The sequence below is a fragment of the Procambarus clarkii genome, chromosome 10 (genome assembly GCF_040958095.1).
Source record: "Procambarus clarkii isolate CNS0578487 chromosome 10, FALCON_Pclarkii_2.0, whole genome shotgun sequence".
Taxonomy (NCBI): Eukaryota; Metazoa; Arthropoda; class Malacostraca; order Decapoda; family Cambaridae; genus Procambarus; species Procambarus clarkii.
In genome coordinates this window covers 39,576,227-39,595,889 of record NC_091159.1, presented here as the reverse complement: position 1 = coordinate 39,595,889, position 19,663 = coordinate 39,576,227, and the positions used below count along the sequence as shown (strand labels likewise).

The 19,663-nt window shown below is 39.3% G+C and overlaps 1 protein-coding gene across 1 annotated transcript in view; it reads right to left on the bottom strand.

Moving 5' to 3' along the window:
• The window catches only part of LOC123745507 (fibrillin-2), a 196,791-nt gene that overhangs the window by 143,658 nt on the left and 33,470 nt on the right, over positions 1-19,663 (bottom strand). Inside the window, 10 exon segments of the mRNA XM_069322332.1 lie at positions 1,039-1,211; positions 5,618-5,833; positions 6,020-6,139; positions 6,556-6,804; positions 10,104-10,226; positions 10,423-10,542; positions 10,905-11,078; positions 11,233-11,397; positions 15,483-15,731; positions 16,944-17,138. Of these exon segments, the coding sequence (XP_069178433.1) occupies positions 1,039-1,211; positions 5,618-5,833; positions 6,020-6,139; positions 6,556-6,804; positions 10,104-10,226; positions 10,423-10,542; positions 10,905-11,078; positions 11,233-11,397; positions 15,483-15,731; positions 16,944-17,138 (1,784 nt within the window).

Here is a 19,663-nt window from a genome sequence, read left to right as displayed (position 1 = left end):
GAATGTCCAATGTCCTCACCAATGGTCTGTCCCAGTTCTTTCTTGCCTCCACAGAATGGACCTTCAATGCCACCTCCTTCCTCTGGCTTTGCAGGGAATTTGGGTACCTGGATGCCCACATCCAGATGCCCAAAATGATGAGGTCTACATCGGCATGGTCTTGGTGGCTTCCTCTGTATGCGGCACCATTCCCCAATTGTGAGGCCCTTGCGGGAGATGCCTTTGGGCTGGATTGGTCAAGGTGAGGGGTTCCTGTACCTCTTTACCCCAATCGGACTGTTGCTCCTGGGGCAATTGAAGTCCTACACGGGGAGGGTGATCTTTTTGGCTCACGGATGGCTCAGCCTTGGTTTCAGATGCTGCTTGCTCGGTGTCTGATCCCAGGCATTTTTCCATGACTCTATCTCTATTATAGAATTAAGCTAGTGATAACTTCACTGATTTGACCACCTCCACTCTATGCATCTGGACATTTTGGACCTCAAATTCAGAAAGACAGCTTCTTTGGAGAAGTCAAAAGCAAGACAAACAAGGAGTAGTGGTTTCAAGTTCAAGAAGCCACAATGTAGGACTGAAAACAGGAAATGCTTTTCATCCATAGGGTATAAACCCATGAAACTGCCTACCCACCTAAGCCATTAATGCCAAAACTCTGTTAAACTTTAAAATCCAGCTTGAAAAAAATCATTAGAACAAATTGGGTGACCCTTGACAACCCACCAACTTCCTGTCCTCCTCGAGGCCACTAACCTGTTGTTGGCCCTCAGGTAAATTCAGGTAAATATGTAGAAACTATATTTGCACATTAGACCTATTAGTTGGAGAATTTTTTTTTTAAATATTGTCATTATTACAGTCACATTCCTCTGGCCTTTACAACCAAATAACATTTCAGATCAAATGACAAATTTCTAAGACTCACCTGAATATAAATTATGAATTCTATTTATCAGTAAAATCAAGAATACAATACTAAATCATAAAATTTGCACTAAAAAATTCCCTAAAATGAGAATCGTAAATGTGTATTATAATTACCTGGCCACCATCGCACAGCAAATTGTCAATGGCACATTCGTTGATGTCGTGACAGAGGCGACCACTGTCGTCCACCATGTATCCTGGATTACAAATGCAGCGATATCCTCCTTCCAAGTTCTCACAGGCACCATTTCGACAAATGGTTGGGTTCAACGCACACTCGTTGATATCTACAAGAGATTGGTAAAATGTTTGGTGTGAATAATAATTAGTCAGAAATTAATACAACTATAATAACACTTAATACTGATTATTATTGCTGCTGTTATTTTTAGCAGACCTATATTGTTATTTCTACTACTATTACTTGTCAGAACTGTTAAAAATCTCCTCTGCTGATATGGTATTATGTACTAGGTCACATCGGTCACGCATTTCTAAAGGCCTACCGGGACTAGCCTTTTCTGAATGGGCTAAAACTCTGGCCCAGTCAGATAGGTGCAGGGGGCAGTGACATTTATTTTTGCCACCTCACAAGGAAAGGTAACCAGAGAGTCAATCAAAACAAACCACTGCTGACTTCAAAGGAGACTGAAGTTTCAAAACCCGCCTAGAGAACTCCCCCAACTATGTACAAAAATGATCGAAGTCTCTTGTTCACCCCACCTTCCCCACTCATTTGAGGAGAGTGGGAGGAGCCTCACTGTCAGCCAGCACCTCAGCCACAGTTGTAGAGCAGATGTAGACAACCATCCGATGACCTGGAAGAGAGGGAGATCAAGGAGCCACCGAGTTTCCCCCAGAAATTGGCATTTCATTACATTCAATGCTGGCTTTCTGGAGCAAGCCCCTTGTAGCTTCCTGAAGCTAACTACCCACAGAGAAGGAAACAAATGGGAACTCACCAGGAAGGAGGAACCACTGCAGGAATCATGACAAAAGATTAGACCCTCAGCCAAGAGACACTACCCAAAGCCACACAAGGGTGCTGAGGCCCAGGAACTAGGTACTGGATTGCCAGCCCTGTTAGACCTCCAAAACCCCTGCACCCAAATATCAGTCCAGAACATATTCAGCCGGCGCGTCCTGTTTCGTCTAACGCTAACGCATAGTGGACATAAAGTTGAGTCCTCTTTTAAAATATTTGTATAAAATTCAATTTTTATCCGATTTACTTTGGGTTTGTTTCAAACTGCGCGCTATGAGGCTCTCTTTCTCACCACTAGGCTGCATGGTACAATAAGTTCATGAAAGATGTGGATAACTTCGATCAAATGGTATTTTGTCCCAAACGGGTTGCAGGTGGGTGACTTTAGCCGTTTATACTGGTAATGATATCCTGTATTATATGCATATGTCTGTTTAGGGAATTTTATTCCGATCAATATACAACCAAAAATAACTGTGTGCAACAAGTATAAACTTGACAAACATAACAAAAGTAAAAACATTTCGTGTGTGTTTGACGCTCACTGATATGTTCCAGCGTTGTTTTATATTTGGCGCTATTCTAACTTACGCTTTGTTGATATTTTTTACCTATGGGCACATAGAACATTCTATTGCGAACACATTGACACAAAAATGAATGACGTACATAGAAAATTAATGTCATGAGAGTGAAATAAGTATAAACTTTCAAAGCGCCGTGCGTCGTCCCGTCACCGATACCGGGTAACAATTTCACCACTTCCCACACTCTTGCGGGCGGGCCGCATCATTATTCTACGCTTATATTCATATCACCGTGTTGGGAATTTCATTGCGAGTCCATTGATACCAAAATTAACGCTGTAGAATAAGTGTGGAGGTGATTACAATCCCAAGAGTAAAAACATTTTGTTGCTGATGGGCGCTCACGGCGAGTCATCTTCGTAGTTATTTATTTGGTGCTGGTATCCCTATACGTTTCGTGACTTTTTGTACTGATGTTCTTCTAGAGAATTTTATTGCGAACACGTTGGTACCAAAATGAAATACGTAGCATGAGAACTAAGGTCAGAAGAGTAAAAAGAGTATACACATTTTTGTTTTTACGCTTAAGCGATAAAAACGCAGCGCGCACATTCGGTTGGCTGAGTGACCTTTGCGGAGAGCGCGAAAGTGTTAATAACGCTTCAGATAATCTGAAAAGGACGAGCCTTGGAATAGGGGGCCCAAGGTAATAGGATCCACACACAAAGCATCCACCATGGAAGAAGCGGTGGCACATGATGCGCCTAAGCAATGGCCACCACTAGTAAGGAAGACCTCTAAGGAAGTGGCTCCCGAATAGTCTAGGGAAGATAACCCTGGCAATGATAGGGAGCACACACTGAAGGCAACCCTGTGCACATGCAACTCCAAGCACCCTAAAAGCTTTGCTAATGCTGCACTGCAGTGTACATAAAATGTTACTAAGGGCAAACACTACCACTTAGCTGCAAAACAGGTCAGATTCACGAAGAAGTTCCGCAAGCACTTACGAACCTGTACATCTTTTCTCAATCTTTGGCGGCTTTGTTTACAATTATTAATTAGGACGCTCGCCTGGCGTTTCTCGAGCGCTTTGTCTTGGGTTCATATCGTGGCTGGGGAGGTTTTACTAGGCGCAAATCCTTAACTGTAGCCTCTGTTTAACTCAACAGTAAAATGGGTACCTGGTTGTTAAACGATTTTTTGCGGGATTGTATTCCAGGGAACATAGGATTAAGGACTTGCCTGAAATGCTATGCATACTAGCAGCTGTACAAGAATGTAAGAACTCTTGTATTGTATATATAAATAAATAAATAATAAAATAAAATAAATCAACAATATCATCTATAGAACTGGGGTTGAGACACCAGCTGACAGCAAGGTACCTTCCCCTCGCCCCCTCAAATAAGTGGGAAAGGTGGGGAAAACAAGCTCATGATAGTTTCAAGAAACTTCAAACATTTGCTTATATAGTTGAGGAAATTCTCTAGGCTGATTTTGAGGCATCAGCCTCTTTGAAGCCACCAGTGGCATGTTTTGACTCTTGACTTTCTGATTGACTTTCCCAGTGAAGTGGCGAAAATAAATGACACCGCACCCCTGCACCTCTTTGAGTGAGCCAGGTTATGGTGTTGGTCCCAGGTAGGCCTATAGAACTCCTTGGCTGATGTGACCTAGTAGATGGTCAAGCATGATAGCTTCAGTGAGCCACAAGGGTCTCCCCCAGGAAATTTAATCAAAGTTTAAAAACGTTTATTTGCACCAAAAATCCACATTGTGGAATTATCTTCATTAGCTGAACACCTAAACTACTGCAGTGCATAATAATTGGTTTGAAATCCTCCCTAGATATCCTAAACTACAACAGTGGGTAATAATTGGATTGAAATCCTCCCATTGCATCCATTTTAATTGTGGACCAGATTTTGTTCGCTGCAAGCAGTCGGGAAACCTCAACCTTCAGGAACAGGAGGGAAGAAAAGAGTGGGGTGGACAAGAGTGTCAGAATCCAAGCTAGGACCAGAATGTGCCACCCTTTCCTAATAGGAAGGTCTGTGGGATACAAGATCACCACAGTACCAAAAGAAACTCCATTAGAAAAGTAGACTGCACAAAAACAAGCAACTGACTGGACAACTTTTGCAACTCTGATGTAAACTATGTACACATACTGTCTAGGTCAAACTGCTAATTAGCATCGCTCGCTGGCCACCAGATGGCCCAAATGAACAAATGGTCCAAATGTATATGCAATGATTCCACAAAGATTTGGACGTCTATATAATGGAGCCCCCCCTAAATAACATATCAAATACACTTACTGGCTTTTTTCTTTGAATTTTGGATCTTTTAAGAAAATATCTGAATTTCTGAGACAACTGCAATTAAATCTGGATTGCCAGTTCATCATATAAAGTGCCCTATTCCTTAAATTCTTGCTTATTTATTTGTAAATTTTATTCATAATAATGTATTTACATTTTATAAATGTTTTTCTAAGCTTGCACTACACTAAATGTTGTACAAGCAAGTTTGTTTTTGTTTATATAAAATTTTTTTGAGACATTCAGATCTGTGAGAGGGAAGCATAATGACTGTCATTCTTCATGGGCGAGTGTGACTAACTTTATTACTCAAGCATTTTCACTGACTTGAATCCATGTCATGTAGCAAAAGAAGTATGGGTACATTAGACTATGATAAGAGGAACTTCCTTGCCTTGGATAAGATCAAGATATTAGAGAAATGTGATTGAAGCTGAGAAGGGAATCAGCTAGCAAATGAGTATGGCATTGGTATTAGTGCAGTTTCTGACATAAAAAAAAGTAGATAGCATCTCATAATTTGTGAACTAAATGGTGAGCTTGAGAATTTTCATGATTCTGTTTACCAGTGATATATGCAACACTGAAGACTATGACCGGCTGTTGATGGTATACAGTAACTTTGTGTAGCTGAAAAAATGGCACTAACTATAGGCACTGAGGACTTCAAGGCCAGTTCTGGGGGATGCAAAAGTTTAACAGATGGCAGGACATAGTACTATAACTGGATTTTAATTCCATAAAAACTATTATATTAAAGTAGCATAAGTCCTTAATGAAATATTTTAAAATATGTCATTGCTGTATTATACCTGACAATTTTAATTTTTACTGATGATGAATTTAAATGTTACCATGGCCTTCATGAGTGATGCCTGTTCCATGTGGACAGAGTGATAGAAACTCCTGAGTGCCTGTCTGAGGACACGACTGGCAGGGTGTTCCCCAGCCCATAGGCTGGCCAAGAATCACAGTGCAGCAGCAACAGGCTGACTTAGTGGTGGGTGTGGTTGATGGGTTGGAGCACTGTCCATCACGATACACAGCATAACAGAAGTCCAATTTTGTGTCTGCAACATTGCAAGAAATTTTTACTTTAAAATTGCTTGAAAAACCCCTAACTGAATAACACCAGCTCAATAAAACAAAATCAGATATTTAAAAAATAAATGATAAGTGCATATGAACATTTCAATTTTTACAATTAACATCAATTAAACAAAGGAATGTTATAGAATATTAAAATGGGAACTTACCTAGACAAGTGACACCATTAACACCTAAAGTGAAACCTGGTGGGCACTCACACTGGAAGCTGCCGTCAGTGTTGATGCAGCGACCATTCTTACATGGTCCTGAGGCACACTCGTCCAGATCTTTGACAATTAATCTCTAATTAGTACATAAACTACAGCTGAATTAATCATTAAAACAAAGTTATTAAGTCAAAATTTTTATGATATGCAGAGCTGGTAAATACAACATATTCAAACAAGATGATTACATTCTATTAGTTACAATAATAACACCCAACCCACATTTATGAAAAGAAAGGAAAGTGATGACATTTTGATCCATCCTGTACTTTAAAGGGGTTCAAGACAGACCAAATCATAATCACTTTCTTTTCATATTTGTGGGGAGGACATCTAATACTCATCCATGTTATCATGACTTATTCTCTGTTTATAATACCTCTCTTACTGATAAATTTTATCCAAAGATAATGTTAGTAATGAATTTATGTTGTACTGTAATACAAACAATACAGTAACAAAAAGTCAAGACATACCAATACATGTTTTGCCACTGGGAGCCAAGGTATATCCAGGCTGACACACACATTTAAAGGAGCCATCTACATTGACACAGGAACCGTGTTCACACATTCCTGTCTCACCGCATTCATCAACATCAGTGCAAAAACTTCCATCAGTGGCATGAGTATAGCCATCATTACAAATGCAACGATATGACCCTTCAAGGTTTTCGCATCGACCAGACAAGCAGATAAGCGGGTTCTCCTCACATTCATCAATATCTGAAAATGAAAATGAAATATAAAAGAAACTTACAAATTTATCCTTTAGAGTTTAATTAACCTTCAGGCTGTGCACTAATTACTTCTAACAATGCCATGGTGCATAAGTAAATATTAATTTCCCCCACAAAATTGTCATAATATTGTTAAAATGCATTCCCTGATCACAAAAAAATAAAAAAAATTGTATGTGGAATACTTTGGCAGAGATGGAGGGAGAAATACTGACAAATTTATAATGGATGATAAAGCAGTCACCCCGCAGCAGTCTATTCCAGGCCGACAGTTGCTGCGAAAATCATTTTACTTATCGTATTTCAGTGGCTGATTAGTTTTCTTTCTTTTTTTTGGCAGCAATATTCAAAGGCTTCCAACAGAGTTCCACATAAGAGGTTGTTCTGAAAACTGGAACACATTGGAGGGGTGACTAGTAAGCTTCTAACATGGATGAAAAATGTTCTGACTGATAGAAAAATTAGGGCAGTAATAAGAGGAAGTGTATCGGACTGCAGAAATGTCACAAGCGGAGTACCGCAGGGTTCAGTTCATGCACCAGTAATGTTCATTGTCTACATAAACGATCTAGCAGATGGAATACGGAATTATATGAACATGTTTGCTCATGATGCTAAGATGGTAGGGAAGATAAGTAACTTAGATGATTGTCATGCCCTTCAAGAAGACCTCAACAGAATAGTATATGGAGCACCACTTGCCAAATGGAATTTTATGTAAATAAGTGTGATGTTATGGAATGTGGAATAGGAGAACATAGACCCCCCACACAACCTATAAATTATGTGAGAAATCTTTAAAGAATTCTGATAAAGAAAGAGATCTAGGGGTGGTTCTAGATAGAAAACTATCACCTGAAGATCACATAAAGAATATTATGTGAGGGGGGCCTATGCTACACTTTCTAACTTCTGAATTGCTTTTAAATACATGGATGGCAAAATACTAAAAAAAAATTCACGACCTTTGTTAGACCAAAGCTAGAATATGCAGCAGTTGTATGGTGCCCATATCTAAAGAAGCACATCAACAAACTAGAAAAGGTGCAAAGACATGCCACTAAGTGGCTCCCAGAACTAAAGGACAAAAGCTATGAGGAGAGGTAAGAGGCATTCAATATACCAAAACTAGAATATGGAAGAAAAAGAGGCGATATGATCACTACGTGCAAAATAGTAACAGGAATTGATAAAATTGATAGGGAAGATTTCCAGAGACTTGGAACTTCAAGAACAAGAGGTCATAGATTGAAAGTAACTAAACAAGGATGCCGAAGAAATATAAGAAAATTCACTTTCGCAAACAGAGTGGTAGACGGTTGGAACAAGTTAGGTGAGAAGGTGGTGGAGGCCAAGACCGTCAGTAGTTTCAAAGCATTATATGACAAAGAGTGCTGGGAAGACAGGACACCACGAGCGTAGCTCTCATCCTGTAACTACACTTAGGTAATTACACTTAGGTAATAATAATTACATTATGAATGCCACTATTTCTGAATTTCTCAAACCGTTCCCTGCTCAACTTAAACTCTTTTGTATCTGCATCACTCGTTCCAGGGGTTTTCTTTATAAGATCTTCATGCAGTAACTTTGCTTTTTCACAAATGATGCCCTCTGAAACGCTATCACCCGCTAACTCCTTGTTGTGTATCCAAATTAATAATAACGCTTCAACATCCTCAAGTGTTTGTGTTCTTTGTTTCGTGATTGTTGATATGCCTTTTGTCACTTTAGCACTCATAAGGCCCTTTTTCTTAGCAAGTACAGTGGGGGAGCCTGTCGGCCGAGCGGACAGCACGCTGGACTTGTGATCCTGTGGTCCTGGGTTCGATCCCAGGTGCCGGCGAGAAACAATGGGCAGAGTTTCTTTCACCCTATGTCCCTGTTACCTAGCAGTAAAATAGGTACCTGGGTGTTAGTCAGCTGTCTCGGGCTGCTTCCTGGGGGTGGAGGCCTGGTCGAGGACCGGGCCGCGGGGACACTAAAACCCCGAAATCATCTCAAGATAACCTCAAGATAAGATCTTTGAGATAGATTTGTTGTACTGCCTAGCTAGTTCAACAACCCATGTACCATTTTCATGTTCACAAATGATTTCTTGCTTTTCCTCTATGGTCATCCTCACATGTGTTTTTTTAGGTTAAACCATACCACTGATTTTCTTGAAACCCATGGTGTGATATATAATAATTACTTTTATGTTCAAAAATAAAAAAAGCAGAAAAGCAATTAAATTCTTTACAAAGAATTCAAGTGCAATCGTCACTACGCGGGAGGCACTGGTAAACTGAAACGCAGTTGCCCTTGCCACCAGGAACCACGTGCCCGGTCGACCGATATGTGCATGAACAAAAACACATGGCAAGGCATAGGTTGTAACTCGATTCAAATTTTCCAAAGAAATTGAGTTCGTAACCCGAAAAATTCGTAAAGAGGGATGTTTGCTACCAGAGGTTCCACTGTACTTTTATTTTGCCTGGTGCTGGGTTAGGTTGACTACAACCTTGCATACATTGGAGAGGTGCAACTCTAACTTTTTGAATACTGTATATAAACAGACAGAAGTCAACACCTGGCAGAGAACTGCTACCGAAGCTAATAAACACTCTTTGACCAAAGAGCCGAAGCTCAACCCCGCAAGCACACAACCTCCACTAAGCCTTAGGTTCACTTCTTCCTGCCTGTTTCAGGCTCAAGACCTTCACCATTTCACAACAACAACATCTTTTTATGTTTTAAGTCATTTCTCTTCAGCAGCAGGAGTCAGTATTTCTCACTTCAACTGAATTAGTCCATGTTATCTCACCAGTATCACTTCTCATCATTGCCTCAGTAAATATCCCAATGTCATGGCACCGACTTGTTACTTGCCCATTACCAGATACACTGATATCAACAACCAAACCTCCAAGTAGCAGAAATGTTATCTATTGCTACTGATCTATGCCAAATGCCATGGCATGGATCAGTAGCCAAATTGTTGCCAAATGCCTCCAGCATTCTAGAGCTTCACTTGACACTGGATCCCTGTATCTTGGCCTTCTGATAATCTTAATAAATAAAGTTTGCAAAATCTTGTCTGTGCCCTTCTACTACTAGATGCTAAAATCCTTACTACATTAAAATAGCTATTTTTATTTTATTCCTTCAGTCATCTGGACATATTCAAATTTAATACTAATCAGGGTCAATAATAGGTGCATGAAGCCTGTCTCACTACAAATTTAGCAATGTTTTTATTTCTCTTTAAAAATATTCATAATAGTGATTAGTTAATAAACTTACCTATGCAGGCAAAACCAGAAGAGGAGAGGATGAAACCAGAGTTGCACACACATTTGAAAGACCCATCCATGTTGGTGCATATTCCATTAGCACACATCCCTGTTTCACTGCATTCATCATGATCTAAGAGGTACATATAAATAGAAGATTACTGATGTGATAATTTCATGCAGGTTTTAAAATATGAGACATTCAACATAATTCACATGAAAGTTAAGAGTAAAAACATTTGTCTGACTTAAGCATTATCTGATTATTCAAACTACTTTGCTGTATGATGTAGATAAAGTGTAAACTTTTTTTGTGATGAATTACATACCAATACAAGATCGCCCATCTGAGGAGATATCAAAGCCAATGGGACAGCGACATGTGAAGCTCCCCTGAGTATTGTAGCACTGACCTCCACGACATGCCCCACTCCGACATTCATCCACATCTGACAGGGCCAACATTTTTGTAAACCATTTCTTAGCAAATACAATAAACTCATGAATGTTTCACAAAATAATCTTTTATTTAGTGTTCTGAAAAACCATTTAGTTCAGTATTTTCATCATATATTTCATATCTGGTATGCTTGAATAAAGCAAATTCATTCAGGAAGAATCAACAGTACTACACAGTAGTAATGACAGCAGACTATGTAATATGGATATTTAAAAAGTATTACATTCCAAACAAAAAATAAATTTATCCTTATGTTACACTCAATACAATCAGAAACTGCAAATGTGAAATGAAGTAAGAACTATGAAACTTGTGGGTAATGATGCATAGAGGAAGAAACGGAAAATTTACCTTCACATCTGTCAGTGACAACATTATGGGTGAAGCCATCATAGCACTGACATGTGTAGCCCTCAGTGGTGTCAACACACCGGCCACCTTCACCACACAACCCCTGATTTATTGTACATTCATCTACAGGGGGAAGCTTGAATGCAGTCGCTTGACAAATCCTTTGATAGAGTTCTGAAAAAATCAGCCTTGTACTATTTAAAATGGTGTCCACAAGTCCGAGAAATATTGTTCTTAAATATTCATGTAACTTCTACCCAACTTTATATATAGCACAGTATAAAATTATACATCAAACCTCAGATATTTTTGCTTCATACAAACTTACCTTCTCCAGGCATTGGGCATGGAGCACAGTCATTAGGTCCCTCTCCCCAAGCCTTGCCCATATTCTTACTGCAACAGCAGGCTTGCTGAGTAAGAGGAATTGGAAGAGGTTTCCTGCAACGATTAGTGCCTCTGATCTCTGTGTAGCAGTATCTCTGCCGAGCATCTTTAAACGGAAAAACATTTATGTAACATGTATTATAGCTAAAATAATACATACAAGTGTGTAAATAACAGTTTGTATGCTGTATGGCCAATATAAATTTTAGTTTGTATCAATAATTGTGTTTATTTCATTACTCTGAACTCAATTCTAATAACATTAATGAGTCAAAAATATCATACTTTATCAGAAAATTATTCTTAACATGTGTTAATATACATATTAATATACATCAGTATAATCAATGATGAGAAAATCAGAAGGATTCATGAGGATTGGATAAGGGACACACAGTATTTCTCATATGGAAATGGAAGAACAAAAAGTAGGGAGAAAATATAAATGAAATAAATCATACCTAAGAAAAGAAAAGAACAGACACGTAAGCTGAACTCGAGAACAAATGTGTAGGTTGCCGAGGGAATTAGTCTGCTAAGTATATAATTCAGGTGCTGAGTAAACTGGGAGAATGTACAAAGACTTAAGAGCAAACAGGTTTAGAATATTGAGTGAAAATATAGATATATATCAGATAATTAATGATAATATCAGAAACATACATAGCAATGATAAAGAAATTTTTATGTAGCAGTCATGGACCTAGAGAAAAGCATATGTAATAAAATACTAAACACTACAACCATGCCTGCTTCTAGCCTATATTACATTATACATATGAACTTCAGGCAGATATGTTTACCCACAATGGTGTCTAGAATCAATTGACAAAGAGGTGCTTGCAAGTACCCCATGGTGAACTAATCCTGGCTGATGGAGCCACAACTGATTGCCTGAAGCTGATGCTGTCCCCAGCTATATAGGAAGCAGGTTTGGTGGTCTGGGACATTAGGAGACAGATTCACGAAACAGTTACACAACCACTTACGAACCTGTATATCTTCTCTCATTTTTTGGCAGCTTTGTTTACAATTAGTAAACAGTTAATGAGCGCCGAAGCACCAGGAGGCTGTTTATAACAATAACAACAGTTGATGGGAAGTTTTCATGTTTGTAAACTGTTTAATAAATATAACCAAAGCTGTAAAAGGTTGAGGAAAGATGTAGACATTCGTAAGTACTTTCGTAATTGCTTCGTGAATCTGGCCTTAGGTCTTTACATCTCTATTGGAAAACATCTCCCTTTAACATTCCAACTGGATATTGAGCCATACCACCAACTAAGGACTGTTTATTGCGAATAATTTGATACCACAATGAACAACGTAGCTGTGCTTGTCGGGAGTATTGGGTGTAGCTGGTGTGGCATTAAGTGTGCTCTAGCGGGTTATCTTGAGGTTATCCTGAGATGATTTCGGGGCTGTTAGTGTCCCGGCGGCCTGGTCCTCGACCAGGCCTCCACCCCCAGGAAGCAGCCCGTGACAGCTGACTAACACCCAGGTACCTATTTTACTGCTAGGTAACAGGGGGCATAGGGTGAAAGAAACTCTGCCCATTGTTTCTCGCCGGCGCCTGGGATCGAACCCAGGACCACAGGATCACAAGTCCAGTGTGTTGTGCACTTGGCCGACCGGGTAAAGCTTTGGCGACTTTAGGGGTCATTGCGGGTTATGCGCCCCATGTTGTCTAATTTATATGCATATGTCTGTGTAGGCAATTTTGTTGCAATCACAGTGATACAAAAAAGAATGATATCGAACAAGTTTTGACTTGATAAACCTGAAAAGAGTAGCAACATGTTCACGCTGCACGGCTAACAAACGACTTAGTTTTTTATTTGGTGCCAGCATCACATTAGCTTTAGTGACATGTTATACATATGTTCCTCTAGAACATTTCATTGAGAACACATTGATACCAAAATGAAACACGTACATCGAAAATTACGGTCAAAAACATGAAAAGAGTATAAATTTTTCAGTAGGGGGTGTAGCTGATATGCAGTTGGGTGTGCGGTAGCAGGTAACCCTTGGGCAACTTCCCACGGTCTTGTGGGTGGGGCACACCCATGTTTTGGACTTTATTTTCATATGTCTGTGTATGGAATTTTATTGCGATCACAGTGATACCAAAATTAACGATGTAGAACAATTCTGGGGTTGACAAACCTGAAAAGAGCATAAACATTTCATCGCTGTTTGGCGCTCAAGGCTAACGATCACCATAGTTTTTTATTTGGTGCAGGTCTCATGTCGGCTTTGGTGAAATTTTATATATATATTCCTCTAGAGCATTCTCTTGTGAACAAATTGATACCACATTTAAATACATACATGCAAAATTAAGGTGAGCAGATCAAAAAGAGTATACACTTTTCAGTGTCGCCGCGCGGTCAACCGAAATGCTCGGTGCATGAGGGGAAAGTTACAGAGCCTTCTGCCGGGAGCGCGATAATGTTATTGACCACTTTGTAATTTAAAAAGATAATACAAATAGTACACTATAATACATATAATACATAATACATATAATACATACAAAAGATAACACCACAATGTAGGACTGAGAAAAGATGATTTCTGAGGGAAGCCCCTACGGCTTCCTGGAGCTTATCGGGCTAATGTATGTTATATTAGACCGGGACATTAGCTATGGAGTTCAGACCTACCAGGGACCATGAGCCAGAACTTGGGCCCTTCAGAGAGGTTTCAGGGAGCAATGGCCCTGGAAGCCCCCCTTGTGGTTGAGGTTTTCCTTATCTGCCATCAGCCGGGGTTAGGCACCCAGAAAGGTAGGTCCCCCCCCTCCCACTCTCGGGGAGGGGAGGGCTGCGCGGACGAGCAACGCGGCAATAGTGTGTTACGTTTGCTTGTTTCCTTGGGATTGTAGGGAGTTCTACCTCTCTGTTCAGTTTTTGCTGTTTGTTTCTTACCATGTGGGGTTTGTTTTGTTATGCCTACTTTTCTGGGTGCCTAACCCCGGTTGATGGCAGATACGGAAATCCCTCAACCACAAGGAGGTTTTCCAGGACCATTGCTCCCTGAAACCTCTCTGAAGGGGCCAGGTTCTGGTTCATGGTCCCTGGTAGGTCTGAACTCCATAGCTAATGTCCTGGTGTAATATAACATATATTAGCCTGATAAGCTCCAGAGAAACTCCGGGGCTCACCCAGAAAATGGCATTTCACTACCTTCAATGCTGGGTTTTTCACCTATAGGGTTATAAACCCATGGAACCACCTATTCATCAAAGCTGTAAATGCTAAAACTATGTTGGGTTTTAAAATACAAATTGAAAAGATCATCATGGCAACTGGGGGCACCTTTGACAAGCCGCCGGTTTGCTGTCCTTATCGAGGCCACTAGTATTAGTGGCCCTCAGATAAATTCAGGTAAATATGAATGATTGTTAATGTTTCAAGTGTCGATCTGTCTAGTTCTTCCAAAGAATTAACTAGAATATTTAAGCTCACTCTGGTTACATGTAAAGAGATTATAAACATGTTTATATATATAGAATGGATCAGAATGTCTTATAGAAAGCTTTGAATGCCAAAGGCAAAGGAGTAGGGTTGTCAACTGGCAAAGGAGCAGTGATGTCAACTTCCAGGAAGGAGTGTTATAATGAAAGAACAGCATTTTTAATATTGAATAGAATATAAAGCAAAAATTTGAGTAATACAAAGGTTATGTAATGGAGAGGAATATACAAAAGAGAAACAGGTACTGAATATAGAAGGTATAAAATTATAAGGCAAGACATGTGGAGGAGCAGAATATGTCAAAACAAATAAAGTGATGGTTCAGTCATCTGGTGAGGAAGGAGGCTAATGACATATATGTAAGACAAACATACATACATACATACATATATATATATATATATATATATATATATATATATATATATATATATATATATATATATATATATATATATATATATATATATATATATATATATATACACATATATACATACATACATACATACATACATACATACATACATACATACATACATACATACATACATACATACATACATACATACATACATACATACATACACACACACACACACACACACAAGTATATGAGTAGATCGTACCACATGCATTAAATCTTGTATAGATAGAGAGAAGATAGCAAAGCATTTACAGATCATGACGACAAATCATAATGCTATACCTATACAACTTGTACGATCCTGGCTAGGAATAAAACCCGTGTTACAGCTGCAGTAGAAGCTGCCATCAGTATTGACACAGTGTCCATTTAGACATACATCAGTATCTTTACATTCATTACGATCTTCACAGGCATTTGTCTCTGGATTCCTGGTCTGGCCCTCAGGACATTCACATGTGAAAGATCCAATACTGTTGATACAACGACCACCTTCACACAGCCCAGGAATGGCCTCACATTCATCTATGTCTGAAATTAAATTATGACATAAAAGGTAAATGTTAATGTAAAGTATAAAACATTTATTAGCTTGTCAATGTTGCCAAATCTGCACTAATTCTAAACTAGTTCATTCTAAAATGATAATGCAGTAAAGTATATTATTATATACCAATATATCTTTTCTGAAAACCAAATGTAGTAGAGTACATTGGTACCTCGGCACTCGAACAGTTCCTAAATTGAACAATCTGGCACTCGATCACTATTTGAGAATAAAAACGCTCGGTAGTCGAACGTTTGTTTGGCACTCAAATTCAGTACTCATTTGTACTGCATAACAGATGAATCAGTTTCCCAGAAGCTGTCGTTCAGTACACAGCCCCACTAAACTCTCTGTAAACTTTCTTGTGTTTTCTTGGCTATTTGTATATTTTCTTAACATAAATAGGTCACCATGGCTCCTAAGAAAGTTAGTGATAAAAGCCAAATGAAAAGAAAATTAGTTAGAACCAGATAGAGATAAAAAACAACTCATAGCAAAATATGAAAGTGATGCCCGGCTGTCTGTTCTTGCTAAAAAGTTTGGTATGCCTAAATCTATGATCAGTATGATACTTCAAAATAAAGAGGACATTAAAGCAGTTGATGTTGCTAAAGGAGTGAAAGCAGTTACAAAACAAAAATATCAGACAATTGAAGAGGATGAGAAATTGTTGTTGATTTGGATAAATGAACAAACAGTTGGCCTGTGATAATATATCTGAGGTCATCATTTGTAAAAAAGCACAACAACTGCATGGTGAACACATTAGGAAAAACCTGGAATGAGTGCTGACAGTTAAGTGTTCAAAGCCAGTCATGAATTACCTGATGTTCTTATGGTAGGGGGAACACATGCTAAACAATAACATCTCATCTTTCCTCTTCCTCATCACCTTCCACATACACTATCAATTCTCCAAAGTACAAGTGAGAATAAATTTGCATTTATTTTATTTATTTCTTGTGTTTATATGTGTACTTTTTGTGGTCTGGAATGGATTAATTCAATTTACATTATTCCATATGGGAAAAAATTATTCAATATTCAAACAGATTATCACTCGAACGATCTTCTGGAATGAATTAAGTTTGAATACCAAGGTTCCGCTGTACAGTACAGTATTTGGAAATGAGCCATAATATCACTTTTACAATAACTATGAATAAGCACAGTACTATAAATGTTCAAAAACATACCAACACACTGTAAACTGTGAATATTCTTCAAATATCCCTTATTACAGTCAAGTCGTTCTGGACAGTGTTCACAGGGATGTCCCCAAGCCTTGCCGATGGTGGCACAGCACAACTGCTTTGTGCAGACTACACCTGGCAGCTGACCCTGGCACATGTCGTGTTGAACTTTTGTAAAACATGGGCCCGTTCTGTAATCTGGCAAAACATCGACTTAATATCATATAAATGCATAAAACCACAACATTACTACCTTGAATGAATAAGAAAGCCATTAGTTAAGTTTATTCTGCAACTCCTATCAAAAAATATTATTTTGCTGTATTTTGATAAATATGCATGTTTAACAAACATGCCCAATACTATTATATATACATATATACAGTGTGTGTGTAATTACCTAAGTGTAATTACCTAAGTGTAGTTACAGGATGAGAGCTACGCTCGTGGTGTCCCGTCTTCCCAGCACTCTTTGTCATATAACGCTTTGAAACTACTGACGGTCTTGGCCTCCACCACCTTCTCACTTACTTGTTCCAACCGTCTACCACTCTATTTGCGAAGGTGAATTTTCTTATATTTCTTCGGCATCTGTGTTTAGCTAGTTTAAATCTATGACCTCTTGTTCTGAAGTGCCAGGTCTCAGGAAATCTTCCCTGTCGATTTTATCAATTCCTGTTACTATTTTGTATGTAGTGATCATATCACCTCTTTTTCTTCTGTCTTCTAGTTTTGGCATGTTTAACGCTTCCAACCTCTCCTCGTAGCTCTTGCCCTTCAGTTCTGGGAGCCACTTCGTAGCATGTCTTTGCACCTTTTCCAGTTTGTTGATGTGCTTCTTAAGATATGGGCACCACACAACAACTGCATATTCTAGCTTTGGCCTAATAAAAGTCATGAACAATTTCTTTAGTATATCGCCATCCATGTATTTAAATGCAATTCTGAAGTTAGAAAGCATCGCATAGGCTCCTTGCACAATATTCTTTATGTGGTCCTCAGGTGATAGTTTTCTATCTAGAACCACCCCTAGATCTCTTTCTTTATCAGAATTCTTTAAAGATTTCTCACATAATATATAGGTTGTATGGGGTCTATGTTCTCCTGTTCCACATTCCATCACATGACATTTATTAACATTAAATTCCATTTGCCAGGTGGTGCTCCATACACTTATTTTGTCCAGGTCTTCTTGAAGGGCATGACAATCATCTAAATTTCTTATCCTTCCTATTATCTTAGCATCATCAGCAAACATGTTCATATAATTCTGTATACCAACTGGTAGATCATTTATGTACACAATAAACATCACTGGTGCAAGAACTGAACCCTGTGGTACTCCACTTGTGACATTTCTCCATTCCGATACATTGCCTCTGATTACTGCCCTCATTTTTCTATCAGTCAGAAAATTTTTCATCCATGATAGAAGCTTACCTGTCACCCCTCCAATATTTTCCAGTTTCCAGAACAACCTCTTATGTGGAACTCTGTCGAAAGCCTTTTTTAGGTCCAGATAGATGCAGTCAACCCAACCATCTCTTTCCTGTAATATCTATGTGGCTCGATCATAGAAACTGAGTAAATTCGATACACAGGATCTTCCAGATCGAAAACCATACTGTCTGTCTGATATTATATCATTTCTCTCCAGGTGTTCTACCCATTTAGTTTTGATTAGCTTTTCCAATACTTTCACTATTACACTTGTATGTGTAACACACTTGTGTGTGTGTAAGTGTGTGTGTGTGTGTCCTGTACACCAGTTGCATAGTGCTCCTGGCAGTATGGGTTCGAGTCACTTCTGGGGTGTGGAGTTTTCAGTTGCATATAAGCCAGGGGACCATTCAGGCTTGTTCACATTTGTGTTGCTCATGTGGCCCCTAAAAATGAGGTGATTTGATAAAATAACTATGCCCAAGATTACCATCAAAGTGCCGTCGGGATGATGTGCAAATATCCTCAGCTACCATCATCTTTTGTACGGTCGTCATGGTCGAGTGGCCAAAAGACATCAAATGAACAAATCCACAATGGCCGTGATGAGGATTCGAACCTACATCTGAGATGATCCCAGATATGCCTTAATCGATTGAGCCACGACATAGTAAAAGAATTGCAACCGGAAGCGGTACTGCCCTCACACGGATCTCGCAGTCTCTCTGAGACAAACTGGGGTTTTACACAATTTCCCCATGCACCAGGGCTCTCTCAACAGGCTGTTCTACCTCTTCACACTTACTTCAATACACACAGAAATCACAATAGCGTGATACATGGTGGCGTGATACCATGCCATGGCACAATCGACTAAGGTGCGTCTGGGATCATCCCAGACATAGGTTCGAACCCTCATCATGGCCCATGTGGATTTGTTCATTTGATGTATCACGCTATTGTGATTTCTGTGTGTATTGAAGTAAGGGCGTAGAGATAGAACAGCTTGATGACAGAGCTTGGGTGCATGGGGGAATTGTGTAAAACCCCGGTTTGTGTCTCAGAGAGACTGCGGGATCCGTGTGAGGGCAGTAGGTCCCTTGAGGTGTTTTAAGGGTTTAGCGTCCCCACAGCCCGGTTGTCGACCAGGCCTCCTGATTGCTGAACTGGTTAACCAGGCTGTTGGATGCGGTTGCTCGCAGTCTGCCATATGAATCACAGCCTGGTTGATCAGGTTTCCTTTGGAGGTGTTTGTCGAGTTCTCTCTTGAACACTATGAGGGG